This window comes from Simochromis diagramma, unplaced genomic scaffold (assembly GCF_900408965.1).
Source record: "Simochromis diagramma unplaced genomic scaffold, fSimDia1.1 OVJJ01000583.1, whole genome shotgun sequence".
Classification (NCBI taxonomy): domain Eukaryota; kingdom Metazoa; phylum Chordata; class Actinopteri; order Cichliformes; family Cichlidae; genus Simochromis; species Simochromis diagramma.
Genome location: NW_024387285.1, coordinates 108,518 through 127,332, shown reverse-complemented (window position 1 = coordinate 127,332; position 18,815 = coordinate 108,518). Strand labels below are relative to the sequence as shown.

The 18,815-nt window shown below is 40.0% G+C and overlaps 1 protein-coding gene across 5 annotated transcripts; it reads right to left on the bottom strand.

The window, feature by feature from the left end:
* Positions 1-112: 112 nt before the first annotated feature.
* LOC120716127 (GTPase IMAP family member 8-like) lies at positions 113-17,327 on the bottom strand. Of its 5 annotated transcripts, none has more exons than XM_040003510.1 (6): positions 16,931-17,327; positions 12,698-12,741; positions 6,917-6,976; positions 4,118-4,726; positions 3,242-3,917; positions 113-3,190 (listed from the first exon to the last, which is right to left on the bottom strand). In XM_040003510.1, exons 2-6 carry the CDS (start codon positions 12,711-12,713, stop codon positions 1,027-1,029), a joined length of 3,525 nt encoding a protein of 1,174 aa, XP_039859444.1. In that variant the 5' UTR covers positions 12,714-12,741; positions 16,931-17,327; the 3' UTR covers positions 113-1,026. The 5 variants fall into 5 exon arrangements, with proteins under 5 accessions (XP_039859444.1, XP_039859445.1, XP_039859442.1 ...); XM_040003511.1 differs by having other exon boundaries at positions 3,389-3,917; XM_040003508.1 differs by having other exon boundaries at positions 113-3,917; positions 12,698-12,737.
* Between the last annotated feature and the right edge of the window lie 1,488 nt (positions 17,328-18,815).

The window sequence follows — 18,815 nt, the reverse complement described above, 5'->3', positions numbered from 1 at the left end:
ACAATATGATTATCACATTCTAACAATATAATTTTTATGTTGTTCAAATGTGAAAAGTATATTGTTAGAACAAGTTTTCATGTTATAATGTGATATACCTCTATTTTTCTTTTGCTTGGGTGGCAGCTCGATGCTTCTGTAACTTGATCCAACAAAACTGAAGAACAACATTTTAGTCCTTTTAGGTTATTTATAAAGAAAGTCTGCCATATATCCATATATGTTCCCAACTTTCCAGTAATCAGACCACACACGATACATTAATAGAAGGACATTTTATTTTTATAAAACATTCTTACATAATGACCAACAACTTTTTTATATTCACTCTGAATTTCCATATGGGAACTAAGGCACTGCACGTGTATAGTATCCACCAATAAAATCAGAGTAAAACTGTTCATAAGTCAATAAAACATTTCCTACCCACTTAAATAATTGTATCAAACTCTATTATAAACACAGCGCTCAAATAAATGCATACAAAGACACATTAGAAAATAATGTAGTAACATCATATAATTTTTTAAAACCCTCAACATCAGTAATTATTATGTGCATGTATTTTGATATTTACCAGTTTTATATCTAAATGTTATCTTATTGTTTACAAAGTAAATTTTTCACAACTATTTTCCTTCCTATTTAAATGAATACGACTTGCAAAGAACAGATCAGAAATTATTATTATGTTTTTAATCCTGCCATAAAATTTTTGTGGCTCATATAATACAAATCATACAAACAATATTTCAAATACATGATCTGTAAACTGTTCAGTATTTCCAGGTTTGCAGTGGAAATCATTAACAGACAATAATTTGGTGAATTACTTTGAATTACTTTTACTTTCAAACGGAGAAGATAGAAAATTAATGTCCTTTTATGAGGACTACACTCGCTCTCTGGTCTGAGGCAACTGTAGGTCCTTTGTGATGTTCCATGTTTTATTTTATGTTCACTTTCAAACACTGGTATGAAACTCATGTGTTCTTCTCTGTTTTACTGCTGCACTGTTTAAAGTCATCAGGCTATGATGCATTTATGTTTTTGTTTATATTTGTTAATTTTTTCTTCATGCTTTTTCTGCATTTCCTCCAAGTCTTTCTTCAGTCTTTCTTCTTTGTCACTGGAGACCTTGTGCAAATGAGAATACTCATGTTTGTGTTTCTTATGCTTTTGCATCAACATCTTATATGTTTCCTTCAGATCCCTTATCTCTTCATTATAGTTCTCTATCAGAGATTCAAAGTCACTGGTGTATTTCTCTTTGAAGTCATTGATGTCTTCAGCTTGATTTCTGGCCTCGTCTTCATATTTCTGCTTCATTTGTTTCATTTTTGTCTTGTGGTCTTTCTCTAATGCTCTTCTTTTTCTTTCCTCCTGTTCTATTCTGACACAGTCATCTTTTATTCTTCTGTGATAATCTTCTTTTTCCTTTTCATATTTTTCTGTCAGCTTTTTGATTTTCTTATCTTCTGCTTCTCGTCTCTGTTTACTTTCTTTATACCTATTGTCCCACCATTCTTCCCTTTCCGTCTCCCAGGCCTCTCTCTCTCTTCTCATTTCTTCTCTGTTTTGCTCCAGCTCTCTGATGAGCTCTTCTTTTGATTCAGATTCTATTTGCTCGTCCAAAGTTTCCAGTTTTTGCTTCCATAGTTGTTCTTGAGTTTCTTCCTGTTCTTTCTTCTTTCTCTCCTCATCTTCTCTGATTTTCTGTTCTCTCTCTCTCTCTTCTCGCTCCTGGTTAATGCGTTCCTCCATCTGTTTGAGTTGTTTCATACTCTGCTCTTTCTCAGACTCAAATTTAGAGATCTGTTCTTCCATTTCTCTTTTTATTTTTTGCATTTCTTCTTCATGTTTCCTTTTAAGCACCCCCTTTTCTCTTATCATGTCTTCATCCTTCTGTTTCAGCAGCCTCTCCATCTCCTTCTGTATCGCTGCCTCAGCCTCTTGGAACAGCTCAGTGGTGTAGTATCCGCCATAATTGTCTTTCAACATGTCTTCAATTTTCATCAGCAGGTCTGACACTTGTCTACGGTTTTTTGGATCTTTGTTGTTGAAGACGTGGTATCTGCCTCCACAGTCTTTAATCAGAGTTTTTACAAAATCAGGGCAGTCTTCTTCTATGTAACTTTCAATGGTGTCTTCAAGCTCATCTCCTCTGGTGAAGGTAACAATGATGAAGTTTCCTGACTTCTTTCCAAAAATCTCTTTGATCTTTTTCACAGTTTCTTTTTCCTCCTCTGTAAATCGACCGATCTGCAGCACCAGTAAGAACACGTGAGGTCCAGGAGACAACATGCTGATACAGTTCAGAAGCTCCTGTCGAACTTCATCATTGGTCAGAGAGGTGTCAAACAAGCCGGGGGTGTCGACCACAACAACAGGACGTCCATCAATCTCTCCTGCTGCTTTCTGACATTCTCTGGTCACAGATTTCCCACTGACTCTGGATAAAAACACCTTTTTGCCCAAAATGGTGTTTGCAGTTGCACTTTTCCCACTGCCAGTTTTTCCAAGCAGCACCATCCTGATGGACTGTTCAGTTTGATTTGTATCATCGGATAAAGCCACACTGCTGCGTTTAATTTCCTGAAGTTCAGCTTTAAGTCTTGTTACCTTCTCCATTTGAGCTTTGGTGAACATTTCCTTTGTGAAGCACTTTGATCCTTTAGCTTTCATCTTATCCACTTCATGCAGAAGCTTTGCAATCATTCGCTTTTCTTCGATGTTGAGAACAACTAATTGTTCTCTATAAGTCTGACAGAGCTTCTGAATATCTGAATGTCTTACAATGTTACCAACAGCTGGATCTGTAGGATCTGAGTCCACAGTGAACAGAATCATGGTGAAGTCATTGACTCGAGAGCTGAATGTGTTCTGGATGGTCTTCAACTCTCCCTTGTCTTCATCAGTGAGGGGAGCCACAGGTAGGACCAGGATGAAGGCATGGACACCCTCAGGATCACAGAGGGAGATACACCTGAATGATTCCTCCATCACTGCCTCCTGAGGTTTTCCATACAAGGCAGGCAGCTCCACCAGGGAAACCCAACGTCCACACACCTCTCCCTGATGTTTAACACACTCTGATGAGTTGGAGACTGAATGAAGCTCAGTCTGTAAAATGGCCTTGGCTGCTGACGTCTTCCCTGTTCCTCTCCTCCCACACAGAACCAGGTTCAGACTGGACTTCAGATTGGGTTTAGCCTCTTCTTCTAACAGAACCAGGTTTAACGATGGTTTGATGAGTTCAGATTTTATTCTTCTGATCCCTTCAGGTGGTTTGATGTCTTCAGACTTTGGTCTGATGGTCTCTTCAGTTTGTTTGATGTATTGGGACTGAGATCTTCTGATCCCTTTAGGTGGTTTGATGTCTTCAGACTTTGGTCTGATGGTCTCTTCAGTGACTGTGAGGAATTGTCCTTTGTTCTCATGCACGATGTTCTCAATCTTCTCCATCAACTGTCTATGATCATTTTCAAACATGTTGTACTGTCTACCTTCACAATCTCCAAATAGAGAATTAACTGAAACTCCCATCTTCTCCTCATCTGTGATGATGACCATTGAGTGTTTAAAGGCATCTCCATTAAACACACTCAGGGTCAAATTCAGAGTTTTCTTGCTCTGCACAGTGAAATCAGAAGGTTTCACCATCAGCAGCAGAACATTTGGTCCAGGAGGACAGAGACTCACACAGCTCTTCATCTCTTCTCTCGCTGCTTTCAGAGACGGACTTAAGAAGTCGGGAGTTTTCACTACTGTTAAAGGTTTTCCTCTCCACTCTCCATCGAAAACCTCTCTGTCTGGAGAAAATCCTGAAAAATCGTAATTTTTCTTCACAATAAAGTTACAGAGTTCTGTCTTCTTTGCTGAGTTTCCTCCAAACAGCAACATGCAGAGTCTACGTCCTGTAAAGGAGCAAAGATACAAACAGGAAATTACTCTCAGACAGTCTGACTGATCCTAAAAGCCTTTTGGTCTTTCTTCACTTTTTTTCATCTTCAGTAAATGCTGCTTCATGTTTTTGGTGGATCGTTCCTTCTGAGCACTTTAGAAAGTGTCTTTATGTTAAAATATCTACAGATAGAGTTTGGGGTTTTTTACTTACCAACAGGCTGAGGATAATTCAGAGTAACAGGAGCTTCTTTTCTTTGTTCAGCGCTGGTGTGCTGACAGGTCACATGTGTTCCATGGTTCGTTTCTACAATGCGTTCCATGTTTTCTAGTAACTCCCGAATGTTGAGGTTTTCAAGCTCCAGTGACTTGTTATTACATCGTCTGATCATTTCCTGTATAGGTGTATGATACATGACATGATGCCCTAAACCCAGACGCCTCTCTCTGGGTGGTGATATCAGAACCAGTGAATGATCAAAGGAATGATCACTGAAGAAGTTCAGGACTCTGCAGAGTCTCGTTTTTTGCTCCTCAGTGAAGTCTTCAGGCTGTAGAACCAGCAGGAACACATGAGGTCCAGGATCAGAGAGCCTCACACAGTTGTTCACATGTTCCTTTAATTTCTCCTCAGAGATGTTTGGATGAAGCAGATCTGGAGTGTTGATGAGAAATATTTCTTTCCCTTGACTGTGTCCGCTGACTCTCACACATCGGTCCAGTTCTTCCTCAGGGTTGAACTTGTTCTCTCCCAGTATAAAGTTCCCCGCTGAGCTCCTCTCAGACCAGCTGTTCCCCAGCAGGACAGCTCTGAGCTCAGACACTGAAATGACAGCAAACACAAACACTGAACAAAGAATCTTTCAAAGTTAATACAAGCAGCAACAACATTATATCACAGGTTTTAATTAATCTAAATTTAATCATTTTCCACTTGTAACCACTGAGTTGTAATTATTGAAAAATGCACAAAAATTGTCAGTTTGTTTAAATATGTGTTATTTTTTTTCTCGTATTTATGGATCATTACTGAGCCATAAATATATATTCACATGTGAGAATACTACATAAAGTTTGAGAGCTGAAAAATAAAATTAACCTCTGTTAAAAGCTCAGTTTTAAATCCACAGAATCTGAAGACCTTTTTTTTTTCTTGTTTGGCACAATTTTACTTCTATAATCTCTTTTGATCATCATTGTCACAGGATACAGCTGGATATAGAGACCATACTAACACCATGTTTTTGAAATTAAAAATATTGAAGTTTATGGATCTTATAAAATACAAAACGGCAAAAATTATGTATAAAGCTAGATACAATATGTTACCAAGAAATATACAGAGGATGTTCTATGACAGAGAAGGAGACTATGAACTAAGGGGTAAATTGAATCTGAAGATTCTTAAAGCACGGTCAAATGTTAAAACCTTTTGCGTAACTATTTATGGAGTAAAACTGTGGAATAGCTTTACTGCAGAATTACAGCAATGCTCAGGAATTGGCAAGTTCATAAAGACACTTCGAAAATTACTCTTGGAAGGATATGATATTGAAAAAGACAATCACCCATTGTATGTATAAATATGTCAACTCGTATTTAAATTATAAATATCGTGCCAGCCTTGTTGATATAAGTTTTCTTGTGTATTGTGTGGAATATGTGATGAGGAGAATTAGGTAAATATGTGGGATTAATAAGATGTTGAGCAGGGGTAGGAGTTAATAAGTATGTGCATACTTCTTCCTACTCCTTTTCAGACCAAACAACTGTTATCTCATGTTAGACGAATGTGTTTTATTTTATTATATTTTTCTTGTTTGTCTGTACAAATACGTGTGTGTGTGTATATCTACACATATATTCATATTCGTAAATGAAAATACATGTAGACGAGTATATATTGGGTTTTTTTTTGTTTGTTTGTTTTATTATGTCTGAAATAAATAAAGATACAAATACAAATACAAATACATCACAGTTTCAATAAATTGCACCAACTTCATGTCTGTGGCATAGAGCTACATAAACACTGGTATCCTGAATGTTTGATCTGTTAACATGAAGTTAAGGAGACATTTGCTGTAACCTCTCCCAGAAATGACCCCCAAAAGTTTACATGAAATAGTTTTCTTCACTTTTCTGTACATTATATGTGTCAGGGTCCTGGGACTGGGCGACCCAGGATCCCTGAGCAGTTGTGAATTATATTATTATTATTATTATATGTATTTTGGTGTTGCTGCTGCTCTTCTCCATGCTTGTAGATGTGTGTGTGTGTGTGTGTGTGTGTGTGTGTGTGTGTGTGTGTGTGTGTGTGTGTGTGTGTGTCTGCGTGTCTGCGGGGATGCTTGGAGGATGGAGCTCAGCCACCTGCAGGCCTGAGGGGTGTGGCCCTGCGGAAGGACTGGCCACACCCGAAGCCACACACCTGCCGCTGATCAGGGCTCGTCGGGGGAGCTACTTAGGAGAGTCTTGGAGCTCCCACCGACGCGGGATCATTGCATGAGACTCCACGTTAGTCACCCTGTCTAAGTTTAGTCAGAAAGTGTATGCCTGCCATTTCGGAGTGTCCTGACAGCTGCCGCTATTGTTTCCCGCAGGAGGAGCGTGGAGGCCACGGAGAGCAGCGAGCACCGGGGGGTGCCGACACGGGAGCAGAGAGCACACGGATTATTCACGGGAGACACGACACGGGAGTCTGGGAGAACACGGGGATTTATTGTTACGTTGTTTTTCACCTTGTAAATAAACACTGCCTATACATAGAGCACCGCGCCTGGGTCCTCCTTCCCCACTCCTTCCACGGTGTGCCATGCCATACCGTGACAATATGAGCTTTAAATGTAAAGAGAGAAAGCAGAATCCGTGCACTAAGAGGTTTTTAATTTTTCCAAACAGGCTTCACACTTCCTGCTATATTTTGTCTTCACCTGCTCCTGTCTAATGTCTTCCACCTTAAATTGCCCAGTTAAAGTTTGCATTAAACATAATCTTTTCTTTAAAAACTCACTGTAGGGTGGCAGAAGTTTGATGCTGTTCCTGCGACGTCTGGGAAAAGCGTCTTGTGGTCCTGCAAAGATAAAGAAATACATAACTCTCCTTTCATTATTATTAGTAGTAGTTTATGCACTGAGACGTAATGTGTTATCCTGCAATGACTACATCAGATGGAACAAAGCACTTTTAATGTCAACAGCTGACTGCATGAACAGATCACATTAGTTCTGGGAAAGATTATTAAACATGACTGTTAATTTTCAGAAAATACATTCTGACTTTCTCACTACCTAATTTATAGCCAAGGTATTCACTCACTGGCTGTGTCCAAATTCATGGGCTGCATCCTCCTGAGGACCCAGCCTTCGCGGTCTACGTGGGCCGGGTCCTCAGAAGGTCCTTTTTACAATCAGTTACACTGGTCGTGTCCAAATTCATGGGCTGCATCCTCCTGAGGAGGTCGGGTAGGCCGGAAGTAAACGGCCGTGAAATTGGACGGTCTAGCCTTCAGATTAGCGTCGCCGCTGTCTCGGTGGAGTTTAATAAACTCAGCCGTCTGCTCCTTGCTATCTAAAATATAACAGGACACTGGCGTAAATTCTCGACTGTCTCACACTTCTGTTTAATAAGTTTTCTGTTTGACGTGTAGTCAGCTGTGTAAAAACCAAGGAGGAACCCACCCGGGGGATTAATAAAGTTTTATTTTAACTAATCTAATAACTTTAATCTCAGCCAAACCAATTTACTCACGAACAAACAAAACACCGAAAAAAGCCCAACAATAACATTTTTAGGTTGTCTAAGTGACTTATATATTACGTTTAACCCGAGCAGCGAAAGTCCGCGGTGATCTGAAAATGATGTGCCGGGAGTTGTGCCGTTCTCAGCCGCATCAGTAACCCTCGAGCTCCCGGCTAGCTATCGAGCTGGTGGGTAGCAGACGTCTCCGAAAACATCGAAGCACTTTTGCAAATATGTGATATCTTGATAAACAGAGCAGATATTTGATGTTTACACAGCTACTTTCTCGCCTGAAAATATGTTAAAAGTTTATTTTGTGACCCAGAAAGATTAGTATGAGTAATTTTAAAACTTAGTAGCAGCCGCCATTGTTGGAAACTGGAGTTTGGCTGGGCCGCGCTATGAATTCTGGGATATGGTAGGCCACGAAGGACACACCCGACCCAAAAGGAGGACGCATTTGTTGGCTGCATTCGGAGGAGTCTATGAATTTGGACAGCCTTCGGCGCGTCACTGTGACGTAATCGGTCTACAAATGCGGCCTCAGGAGGACGCAGCCCATGAATTTGGACACGACCACTGTCTCTGTACTGTTTCGCTAGCTTAGCTTAGCTTGTAGCCGACTCGTTAGCACCATGGCTACTTCACCTGTCCCTCCTGCACTTTCCTGCTCATTGTGTCAGATGTTTAGCTACTCCTCGGCCTCCTTTAGCAGTGATGATATCTGTAACAAATGTAGCATATTTGCAGCTCTGGAGGCTACTGAATTGGAGACTCGGCTTCGCACCCTTCATTCACCCGTAGCTAGCCAGGCCCCTGTAGCTGGTGCAGCCGAAGATAGCGTAGGCCCCGCTAGCTGTTCCCCGGCAGACCCCAAGCAGCCGGGGAAAGAGGGCGGCTGGGTCACGGTGAGGAGGAAGCATAGTCCTAAACAGAAGCCCCAGGTAAACCACCAACCTGGTCCCCTCCCTAATCAGACCAAGAGTCACATGTTTAGCCGCATGTTCTCCTTAAATTGCTGGCTATCTGAGTGGTGTCCCAGAAACGATGTGGGCTTCATAGATAATTGGCAAACCTTCTGGAGGAAACCTGGTCTTGTTAGGAGAGACGGCATCCATCCCACTTTGGATGGAGCAGCTCTCATTTCTAGAAATATGGACAAATTTATTAACCCCCCCAAAATATGACTATCCAGAGTTGGGACCAGGAAGCAGAGTTGCAGTCTTACACGCCTCTCTGCAGCTTCTCTCCTCCTGCTACCCCCCCAAAAACCCATCTCCATAGAGACTGTGTCAGCTCCCAAAAAGACAAAACAAACTAAAAACCAGCAACAAACAACTTAAACATAAACAATTACAAAGAAAGAACAATACAGTATCCACATCTGAATCAAAGAGTAAAACAGTGAAATGTGGATTATTAAATATTAGGTCTCTCTCCTCCAAGTCTCTGTTAGTACATGACTTAATAATTGATCAACAAATTGATTTACTCTGCCTTACAGAAACCTGGTTGCAGCAGGATGATTATGTTAGTTTAAATGAATCAACACCCCCGAGTCATTCTAACTACCAGAAACCTCGAAGCACAGGCCGAGGGGGAGGTGTGGCAGCAATTTTTCACACCAGCCTATTAATCAACCAAAGACCCAGACAGACTTTTAATTCATTTGAAAGCCTGATGCTTAACATTGTCCACCCCAGCTGTGAAGCTCAAAAACCAGTCTTACTTGTTATCATCTATCGTCCACCTGGGCCTTACACAGAGTTTCTGTCTGATTTCTCAGACTTTATATCTGATTTAGTTCTGAGCTCAGATAAAATAATTATTGTGGGTGATTTTAACATCCATGTAGATGCTAAAAATGACAGCCTCAACATGGCATTTAATCTGTTATTAGACTCAATTGGCTTCTCTCAAAATGTAAAAGAACCCACCCACCACTTTAATCACACTCTAGATCTTGTTTTAACATATGGCATAGAAACTGAACATTTAACAGTGTTTCCTGAAAACCCTCTCCTGTCTGATCATTTCCTGATAACATTTACATTTACAATAATTGATTACACAGCGGTGGAGAGTAGACTTTATCAAAGTAGATGTCTTTCTGAAAGTGCTGTAACTAAGTTTAAGACTATAATCCACCCACTGTTATCATCTTCAATGCCCTGTACCAACACAGAGCAGAGCAGCTATCTGAACGCTACCCCAACAGAGGTCGATTATCTTGTTAATAATTTCACCTCCTCATTACGTATGACTCTGGATACTGTAGCTCCTGTGAAAACTAAGGTCTCTAATCAGAAGTACCTGACTCCGTGGTATAATTCTCAAACACGTAGCCTAAAGCAGATGACTCATAATCTGGAGAGGAAATGGCGTGTCACAGATTTAGAGGATCATCATTTAGCCTGGAGAAATAGTTTGCTGCTTTATAAGAAAGCCCTCCGCAAAGCCAGAACATCTTACTATTCATCACTGATTGAAGAAAATAAGAACAACCCCAGGTTTCTCTTCAGCACTGTAGCCAGGCTGACAAACAGTCAGAGCTCTTTTGAGCCAACCATCCCTTTAACGTTAACTAATAATGACTTCATGAACTTCTTCACAAATAAAATTTTTATCATTAGAGAAAAAAAAACCCAATAATCATCCCTAAGATAAGATAAGATAAGATAAGATAAGATAAGCTTTATTAGTCTCACAAATGGGAAATTTGTTTTATCACAGCAGGAAGTGGACAGTGCAAAAGTTATGAAGCAAAAATTAGAATACACTAAGAATAAATACAGTACACAACTGTACAGAATAGAATAAAATACTATATACAGTAGAATAAATTAGAATAAAATATACAATAAGATAAAAATAGAATACAAATGGTATATACAACTGAGTAAAAATACAACGATGCCAGAAAAGATTATTGCACATTAGTGTTATTGCACATTTGTGGATGTGTGTGTGTTTGATCAGTTAAAGTCTTTGTTGTGGAGTCTGACAGCAGTGGGGAGGAAAGACCTGCGAAATCTCTCCGTCCCACACCGTGGGTGCCGCAGTCTCCCACTGAAGGAGCTGCTCAGTGCTGTCAGAGTCTCTTGCATGGGGTGGGAAATGTTGTCCAACAGGGATGACAGCTTAGCCGCCCTTCTCCTGTCACTCACCACCTCCACTGGGTCCAGAGGGCATCCTAGAACAGAGCTGGCCCTTCGGATCAGCCTGTTCAGTCTCTTCCTGTCCCCAGCAGAGATGCTGCCGCCCCAGCAGACCACACCATAGAAGATGGCTGAGGCCACCACAGAGTCATAGAAGATCTTCAGGAGTGGGCCCTCCACTCCAAATTAATATTATCTACAGCTACTCTTAGTACCATTGATGTTAAGTTAGAGTCTTTTTCTCCAATTGATCTTTCTGAGTTAACTTCAATAATTACTTCCTCCAAACCATCAACGTGTCTTTTAGACCCCATTCCTACAAAACTGCTCAAAGAAGTCCTGCCATTAATTAATTCTTCGATCTTAAATATGATCAACCTATCTCTAATGATCGGCTATGTAGCACAGGCCTTCAAGCTGGCTGTAGTTAAACCTTTACTCAAAAAGCATCTCTAGACCCAGCTGTCTTAGCTAATTATAGGCCAATCTCCAACCTTCCTTTATATCAAACATCCTTGAAAGAGTAGTTGTCAAACAGCTAACAGATCATCTGCAGAGGCTTATTTGAAGAGTTTCAGTCAGGTTTCAGAGCTCATCACAGCACAGAAACAGCTTTAGTGAAGGTTACAAATGATCTTCTTATGGCCTCTGACAGTGGACTCATCTCTGTGCTTGTCCTGCTAGACCTCAATGCAGCGTTCGACACTGTCGACCATAATATCCTATTAGAGCGATTAGAACATGCTGTAGGTATCTGTGCATGAAGCCAGATAACACACACCAATGAGTTAAACTGCAGGAATGTCTTAAAGACATAAAGACCTGGATGGCCGCTAACTTTCTGCTTCTTAATTCAGATCAAACTGAGGTTATTGTACTCGGCCCTGAAAAGCCTAGAAATATGGTATCTAAGCAGATTCTTACTCTGGATGGCATTACCTTGGCCTCCAGTAACGCGGTGAGGAACCTTGGAGTCATTTTTGACCAGGACATGTCCTTCAACGCACATATTAAACAAATATGTAAGACTGCGTTCTTCCATTTGTGCAACATCTCTAAAATTAGAAATATCCTGTCTCAGAGTGACGCTGAAAAACTAGTTCATGCATTTATTACTTCCAGGCTGGACGACTGTGATTCATTATTATCAGGAAGTCCTAAAAACTCCCTGAAAAGCCTTCAGCTGATCCAAAATGCTGCAGCAAGAGTCCTGACAGGGACTAGAAAGAGAGAGCAGATTTCTCCTGTTTTGGCTTCCCTTCATTGGCTTCCTGTTAAATCCAGAATTGAATTCAAAATCCTGCTCCTCACATACAAGGTCTTAAATAATCAGGCCCCATCTTATCTTAATGACCTTGTAGTACCATATCACCCTATTAGAGCACTTCGCTCTCGCTCTGCAGGCCTACTTGTTGTTCCTAAAGTATTTAAAAGTAGAATGGGAGGCAGAGCCTTCAGTTTTCTGCTGGAGGTTTCTTCCTGTTAAAAGGGAATTTTTCCTTCCCACTGTCGCCAAAGTGATGCTCATAGGGGGTCATATGATTGTTGGGTTTTTCTCTCTATCTATGAAGCGCCTTGAGGCGACTTTTGTTGTGATTTGGCGCTATATAAATAAAATTGAATTGAATTGACAAATGTTATTGGTTAAACACATTGTTAAAGCATGTTACATGCAACACAGCAGCCTGGTTCAGCAAAGACACTCAGATGAGACCTGCTGTAAAATATTAACCTGTAGTCACATCGTTTATCCTCTAATAATCACTTTTTCTTCATTTTTTTCACATTTCTCCAAACAGGAGAAACCAAGAAACAATTAAATTATTGTCAGAAAGTGCTTGTAGAGGGAGGTAACTCACAGTTACTGCATGTAAGTGTGACAAAGTAAGACTCACCAGATGCTGCTGCCATGCTGTCATTCAGCTGCAGAACTCACTGACTGTGGAGTTAAAAAGAAAAAACAACAATGACAGAGAAAACTGTTTGTTTTTCATGTTTGAACCTCTGACATCGAAGGAGTTTTGCATAGACGGTGCTGTCAGTGCGCCCCAGGGCAGCTGTGGCTACAATGTAGCTTGCCATCGCCAGTGTGTGAATGTGTGTGTGAATGACTGAATGTAGTGTGAAGCGCTTTGGGGTCCTTAGGGACTAGAAAAGCGCTATACAAATGCAGGCCATTTACCATTTACCATGGATACAGACACTTGGATGGTTTTATGTAAATATTCACAACAAAGCGAACAAAAACTCTTCAGAAGCACGACTGCCTGTAAAACATGGCAGAAAGTCCCTTTCAGACTGTTGTTCACTTTAAGGTGAATGAAAGTACTCTCAATGAATCATATTCAGTTCTTCCAAATGAACTCAACTTATTTGAGTCAAGAATAAAGATGTAATCTATCCATGAAGCCAGATAACACACACCAATGAGTTAAACTGCAGGAATGTCTTAAAGACATAAAGACCTGGATGGCCGCTAACTTTCTGCTTCTTAATTCAGATCAAACTGAGGTTATTGTACTCGGCCCTGAAAATCTTAGAAACATGGTATCTAACCAGATTCTTACTCTGGATGGCATTACCTTGGCCTCCAGTAACACTGTGAGGAACCTTGGAGTCATTTTCGACCCGTCTGTAACAATTGAAAATAAAATAAAATAAATAATAACAACAAAGGACGATCAAATGGACCAATACGGCAAGGCCGTGATGATCCACTTGGTAAAATAAATCCATTGGGTATCCTTGTTGGCCTTCAGACAACAATTCTGACGGATAAAAAACCAAATGGGACAGGCAAAAAAAAACCCACTGTGCAGGGGCGGGTCTAGCAAAGTTTTGCCAGGGGGCCAGGTAGGGCATTAACAGGGAAAGGGGGGCACAAAGAAATACTTATTCTCATTTAAAATGTCTCGCTTTTATTAAATAATTATCTGAAGCTTACAACCAAATTTTTTTGTTTGTTTGTTCTTCCGCTTGTCCCGTTTGGTTCTTTTGCCATCAGAATTATTGTCTAAAGGCAAAGAAAGATGCCCAACAGATTTACTTTACCAAATGGACCATCCCAGCCTTGCCATATTGGTCTATTTGATTCACCTTTGCTTTTATTGTTTATTTTATTTTATTTTCACTTGCTAAACATGGGACAGACATGACTGGGGGAAAGAAAGAGGAGAAAGAAAGAGAGGTAGGGAAAGAAAAACAGCGGGGAAGAGGAACGGGGATAAAGGTCAAAAAACAAAAACCAACAAAACAAACAGAAAAGAAATACATATATCAATCACCTGGAGAAAGAAAAAAGAGAAAGCAAGCAAAAAAAAAGAGATTAATATAATAAACAACATCATCGCGATGATCTATGTGAATGTGACAGTAAATACTAAATATTGAATATTATTGTGCAGCATGTAAAATCGACAGCGAACAGTGTGCTTTGAGGTAGGAGCCAAAAAGGGTGTAGTTTGTGTGTGTGAGCACCCGTGTGTACACCTGTGAGCATGGACGCGTTTGTTTTTAAAAGGTTCTTTCATGTAATGATCTGCTAGAGGGTGTGGGGGGGTCACAGCCCCGTCCTCCAGGGCATGAGGCGGGTATAGAGGAGATCCAGGCCCCAGACATCCAGAGGCCCTCAGATAAATCAAAGTTTTAATCTGATGTAAAATGTATAGAAATCATACATATACCAACAAGACTGTACATCGCTGTCACAACAGCGTCTGTTTTCATTCAAAGGCTTTATGGCTTTAATACCTGGTGGGCCGGTCTGTAGTCAAAATCCCTGGGCCGATGTTTTGTCCCAGTCCAGCCCTGGTCACGACACGCAGTGAATTAATCTGAGAAGGTGTATCAAAAAATAAATGGCCAGCGGTGCATTAAAAACACATCGCAAATTAGCTCGCATAGACACATTAGTTGAACCGCTTCTTAATGACGGTATCTTAGCTAACAACCCAACTACCAGATTGGCTAAAAATAAATTAGCCTACCGGTGAGAGGGACGTTGCTAGCTGTCAGTTTTTTCAAGCGATGTTGAAATTTCCACATTCTGACACTTCAAAAGCTTCAGCACAGCGCAGCATCAGCACCACAGAAACACACGGATACATCTGAAGACTCGAGACAGAATTCACAATGTGTTTTCAGGACTTTCAGGTGTTTGGACCAATGTTTTCTTTTCTGATCAAACCAGAAATCTTTAATGAGCAGCTGGATTTGTCTCACATTAATTGGCTGAGTTAATGCCAGTTAATGCGACATCGAAATGCAGCTGATTGAACTGAAAAGCTCGACTCTGTGGGGGTCAAAGTTTCAGAACTACGAACACAGCTGGAATCCACAGCTGTGTGTGTTCATGGAGCTGCATGTTCACCTGCTGGACGTCACTACCTGACAGGTTTAACTGTCTTCAGAACATTGCAGAGGCCTTATTGACAGTATTTGGCTCTAATATCTGTGTGAGCAGGTTTTCTCTCACATGAGTCCTCAGGTAGCCTCTGAATGCTGGACACTCGGAGACCAGAGATCACATTAACATGTGTGTCCCTGTATTAACAAACATGCCATATTGGCCCAGTTTATTTCTCTTATCATTGCTGTGAGGAGGCCATAGATAGCATTTGTATTTTCTGTTGTACAGTTCATTTGCTGTTATGGATAACAAGTCTTTTTTTGGTTTCCTAATAGCTGATAACTATTCGCTGACAGCTGCCAACATCTGCAAACAAATATAATTCTATGAAGTTGTTCTATGTAGTGTGTAACTGTTAATAGAGAGCGTTATTAAATATATTGCTAATACAGTCATATGGCACACTGACCTCTGAGGAAATATTAGATGGCACTCATCATCAGAAAGGTTACCGACCCCTGCTTTAAAGCAACATAAGGGAACTTCTACTTGTGTTAGTGTTCTGTGATTTGGATGGCTTATCATAAAGCTATGTCCTCTAACTTTTCACCATTTTAATAGGATACACACGCACGCACGCACACACACACACACACACACACACACACACACACACACACACACACACACACAAGAATGCAGTTAGTCCTGTTCAGTGTGAGCTAACAAGTAAAAGCCGGTATTTCACGAACCATTCATTGAAAATGTTCTACAACTACACTGGCTGAAATTCAGTTGTCAAATAAGAGTACTGTAAAATAAAGCTGAAATAAACATGACTCAGAAATATCAGAAGTGCCTTAGATTAACGTGTAACTCTTACAGTAGCTATATAATAAAGATAAAAATGGGGGAGAGATGGCATCAAAGTTAGAGGGAGGAAGCAATTAAAGGAACTCGTGAAAATCAGATAAGAGCCATAAGTTGTAACTGGCATGTAAGTGCAGAGGTCCCAGGGATGGTGCCACAAAGACAATATGAAATCCCTGCATTACAGGTAATGTTCAGGGGCAAGGAAATGCAGTTTACTTGGTTCACTTCCCTGCTGTTATTCAGTAGTGGGCAGAAGTCCAGCCCAGCTGTTAGCAACAGCTCATCCCTTCCCTGCTGCTCCACACTGGTCACCACTGCAAATCTTTAATTTTCCCCCACCTTTTCTCTTTTTTTTTTCCTCTCGCCCGCTGAACAGGACAGGTTAAACCTGGTTAAACCTGTCCTGTTCAGGACAGAAAAGACGAGAAAGAAAAGAAAAGAAAAAAACAACAGCTTGTGGTCAAAATAGACATTCGTTTTTGCCTTAATCCTCGAATCTCTCCCAATTATTTTCTTACCACATTAATGTTACCTTCCTCACTTCTTCTTCTGATGCTAACAGTGAGGCCTGGTTACTAGTTGTTGTTGGCATACGTTCCGACAGCTAATTTCTAGTAAGGAAATGAAATAAACGAAATGGAAAGATTAAGACCAAGGTGATCACAGTTACAGTTGAGTAATATGTGCAGTAGTAACCTTGGAAATAAAGAGCAAACAGCACTATTCTTCTACACCATTTCCTCGTCTGATTTCAGCCAGAACTCAAACTAAACCTGAAGTTATAAAAGCTTCTTGAAATCTGGAGTTCAGTGAGAGAGAGAAGCTTATTTCTGCCTTTTAGTTTAACGAAGCTGTTTGCAGCACAATCATCGTTTTATCAGCAAAAAAGGGTTGAACACAAACTCACCCGACACTCGTGAGACTAACTTTCCTTCCAGGTTCGTCCTCTCGTGCTGCCAGTCATCAATTATTAAAATCAGTCCATATAGCCAACACACTGACTGAGTGCTTTCCTCTATATATTTCTTTTTCGTTTTAAAACGTTTAGTTTGATTTGATTCGACGGAGGAATTTATTACTGCGCACCGACGCGAATGAAAGCGAAAGTATTTAACTGACCAGGTGTGCATTCCAATTTGCTTTTGAAGGTTTCCACTGTAAATGACGCAGACGCGGAAGTATCTGCGTGGCGATCATAGTAAGAGCTGCTCCAATTCTCCAAACACTAAAGAAAGGAGCTTCAATGTTTCCTTTATTGCCTCCTTTAGCACAGGATACACTGGACCATCCTTTATGAAAAGGGAGGAGAAAATGCCGTCCCATAATTCATTGCTGACCGCAATTCGGATCGATAATCTGACCATTCATCAAAGCCATCAACATAATAAAGTTGTACAGATCATTTAAATTGTAACTGCATTTTCTGTTTCACTCATAACCTGCTGGTATATTTATATGTTTTAACAACAGTCTGTTAAACTCTCAGCTGGACTCTGAACGTCACACTGCGGAATAAAAACTACTTAATGTTGAGCTGAAGAAGGCAGAACGATATAAGACGGTGATCTTTATTAACCTAAAAAAGTGTGTTAATTTTTTCTGTATAATCAGTGTTCATTAAAAATGTCCTTTGCTTTAGGATTACTTTTTCCTTTAGTACACTGTAAAAACTGTGACTAGAGGTTACTTAAAAAACCTATGGCAACAAAGTGACGCTTAATTTACTTAAGTAGATTTTAATTTCAAGCGATTTATGTAAAATGTATATAAAATGTTAATTAAATTTCAACAAAAAACAAAAGTATACATGAATAAAATTCCATTGTAAATATGTGTTGGATTTAGGGACAAAATATCAAATTGGAGGTTAAAATTGCCTAATTGTAACAAAAAATAAATTCATTTGAAATAAATCTCTGAAAAAAATTACTAACATTTTAAATGTACTAACAATCTGGCAAAGGTTTAGTAAAACATTACTAAAATATCCATTACAAAGAAATTATTTTTTTTATTAACTTTATAAATAATGACTGAATGATAAGAGAAAATTAAATTAATTTAACTTCTTTTCTGAATAAAATGAATCAATTTCACAAAGAGAAAATTCAAACTGTAATTGTTTTTATTGTGGAATATAAAAGGTATAAAAAATGTATAATATAATATTTTTTGCTTAATTTAGATTGTATGCACTGAAATTCTTCACTAGTGCTTGCCCCCAAAATAATAGGAAGAATAGGCCATAATTGAAGATACAGTTTCAGCCAACTTCTCGAGAATGTCAATCTTTACTTTGGAGGTGGGCAGAAGATTTCCATTCTTTTTATACTCTCAGTGGCTCTTTCCAGGTACATTTCAGTTTCATGTGCAGACTGTGGATGGGGAACAGCTTCGGCCAGGGCTCACAACGTTCTGTGAACTTCTGCCTTTTGAGAATAATGGTGTCCTGAGAAGATGTGGTTGCAGCAGAGTCTTTATTGGATACTAGAGATGGACCGATCCGATATTACGTATCGGTATCGGTCTGATACTGACCTAAATTACTGGATCGGATATCGGAGAAAAATAAAAAATGTAATCCGATCCATTAAATATCACGAAAGCACCTCACAAAACTTGCAACACGCCGTAACTCACCTCAGAACGTTAGCACGTCGGAGCAGTATGCATCACGTGATAGAGCTGCTGTGGCACTCAGGACCTGTCGGTGGTCTGGATAGCATGTGGAGCTTCGCTAGCAACCCGGCATTTCATCTCCGACAAAGTTATCCCGAGAGAAGTAAAGCAAG

Bases quoted from the DNA above. Each gene is read 5' to 3' on its own strand.
- LOC120716127 (XM_040003508.1), bottom strand. The intron at 4,727-6,916 runs GTGAGTTTTTAA...CTGTCATTTCAG, and splicing joins CAAACTTCTGCCACCCTACA to TGTCTGAGCTCAGAGCTGTC. The intron at 3,918-4,117 runs GTAAGTAAAAAA...GCTCCTTTACAG, and splicing joins GAATTATCCTCAGCCTGTTG to GACGTAGACTCTGCATGTTG.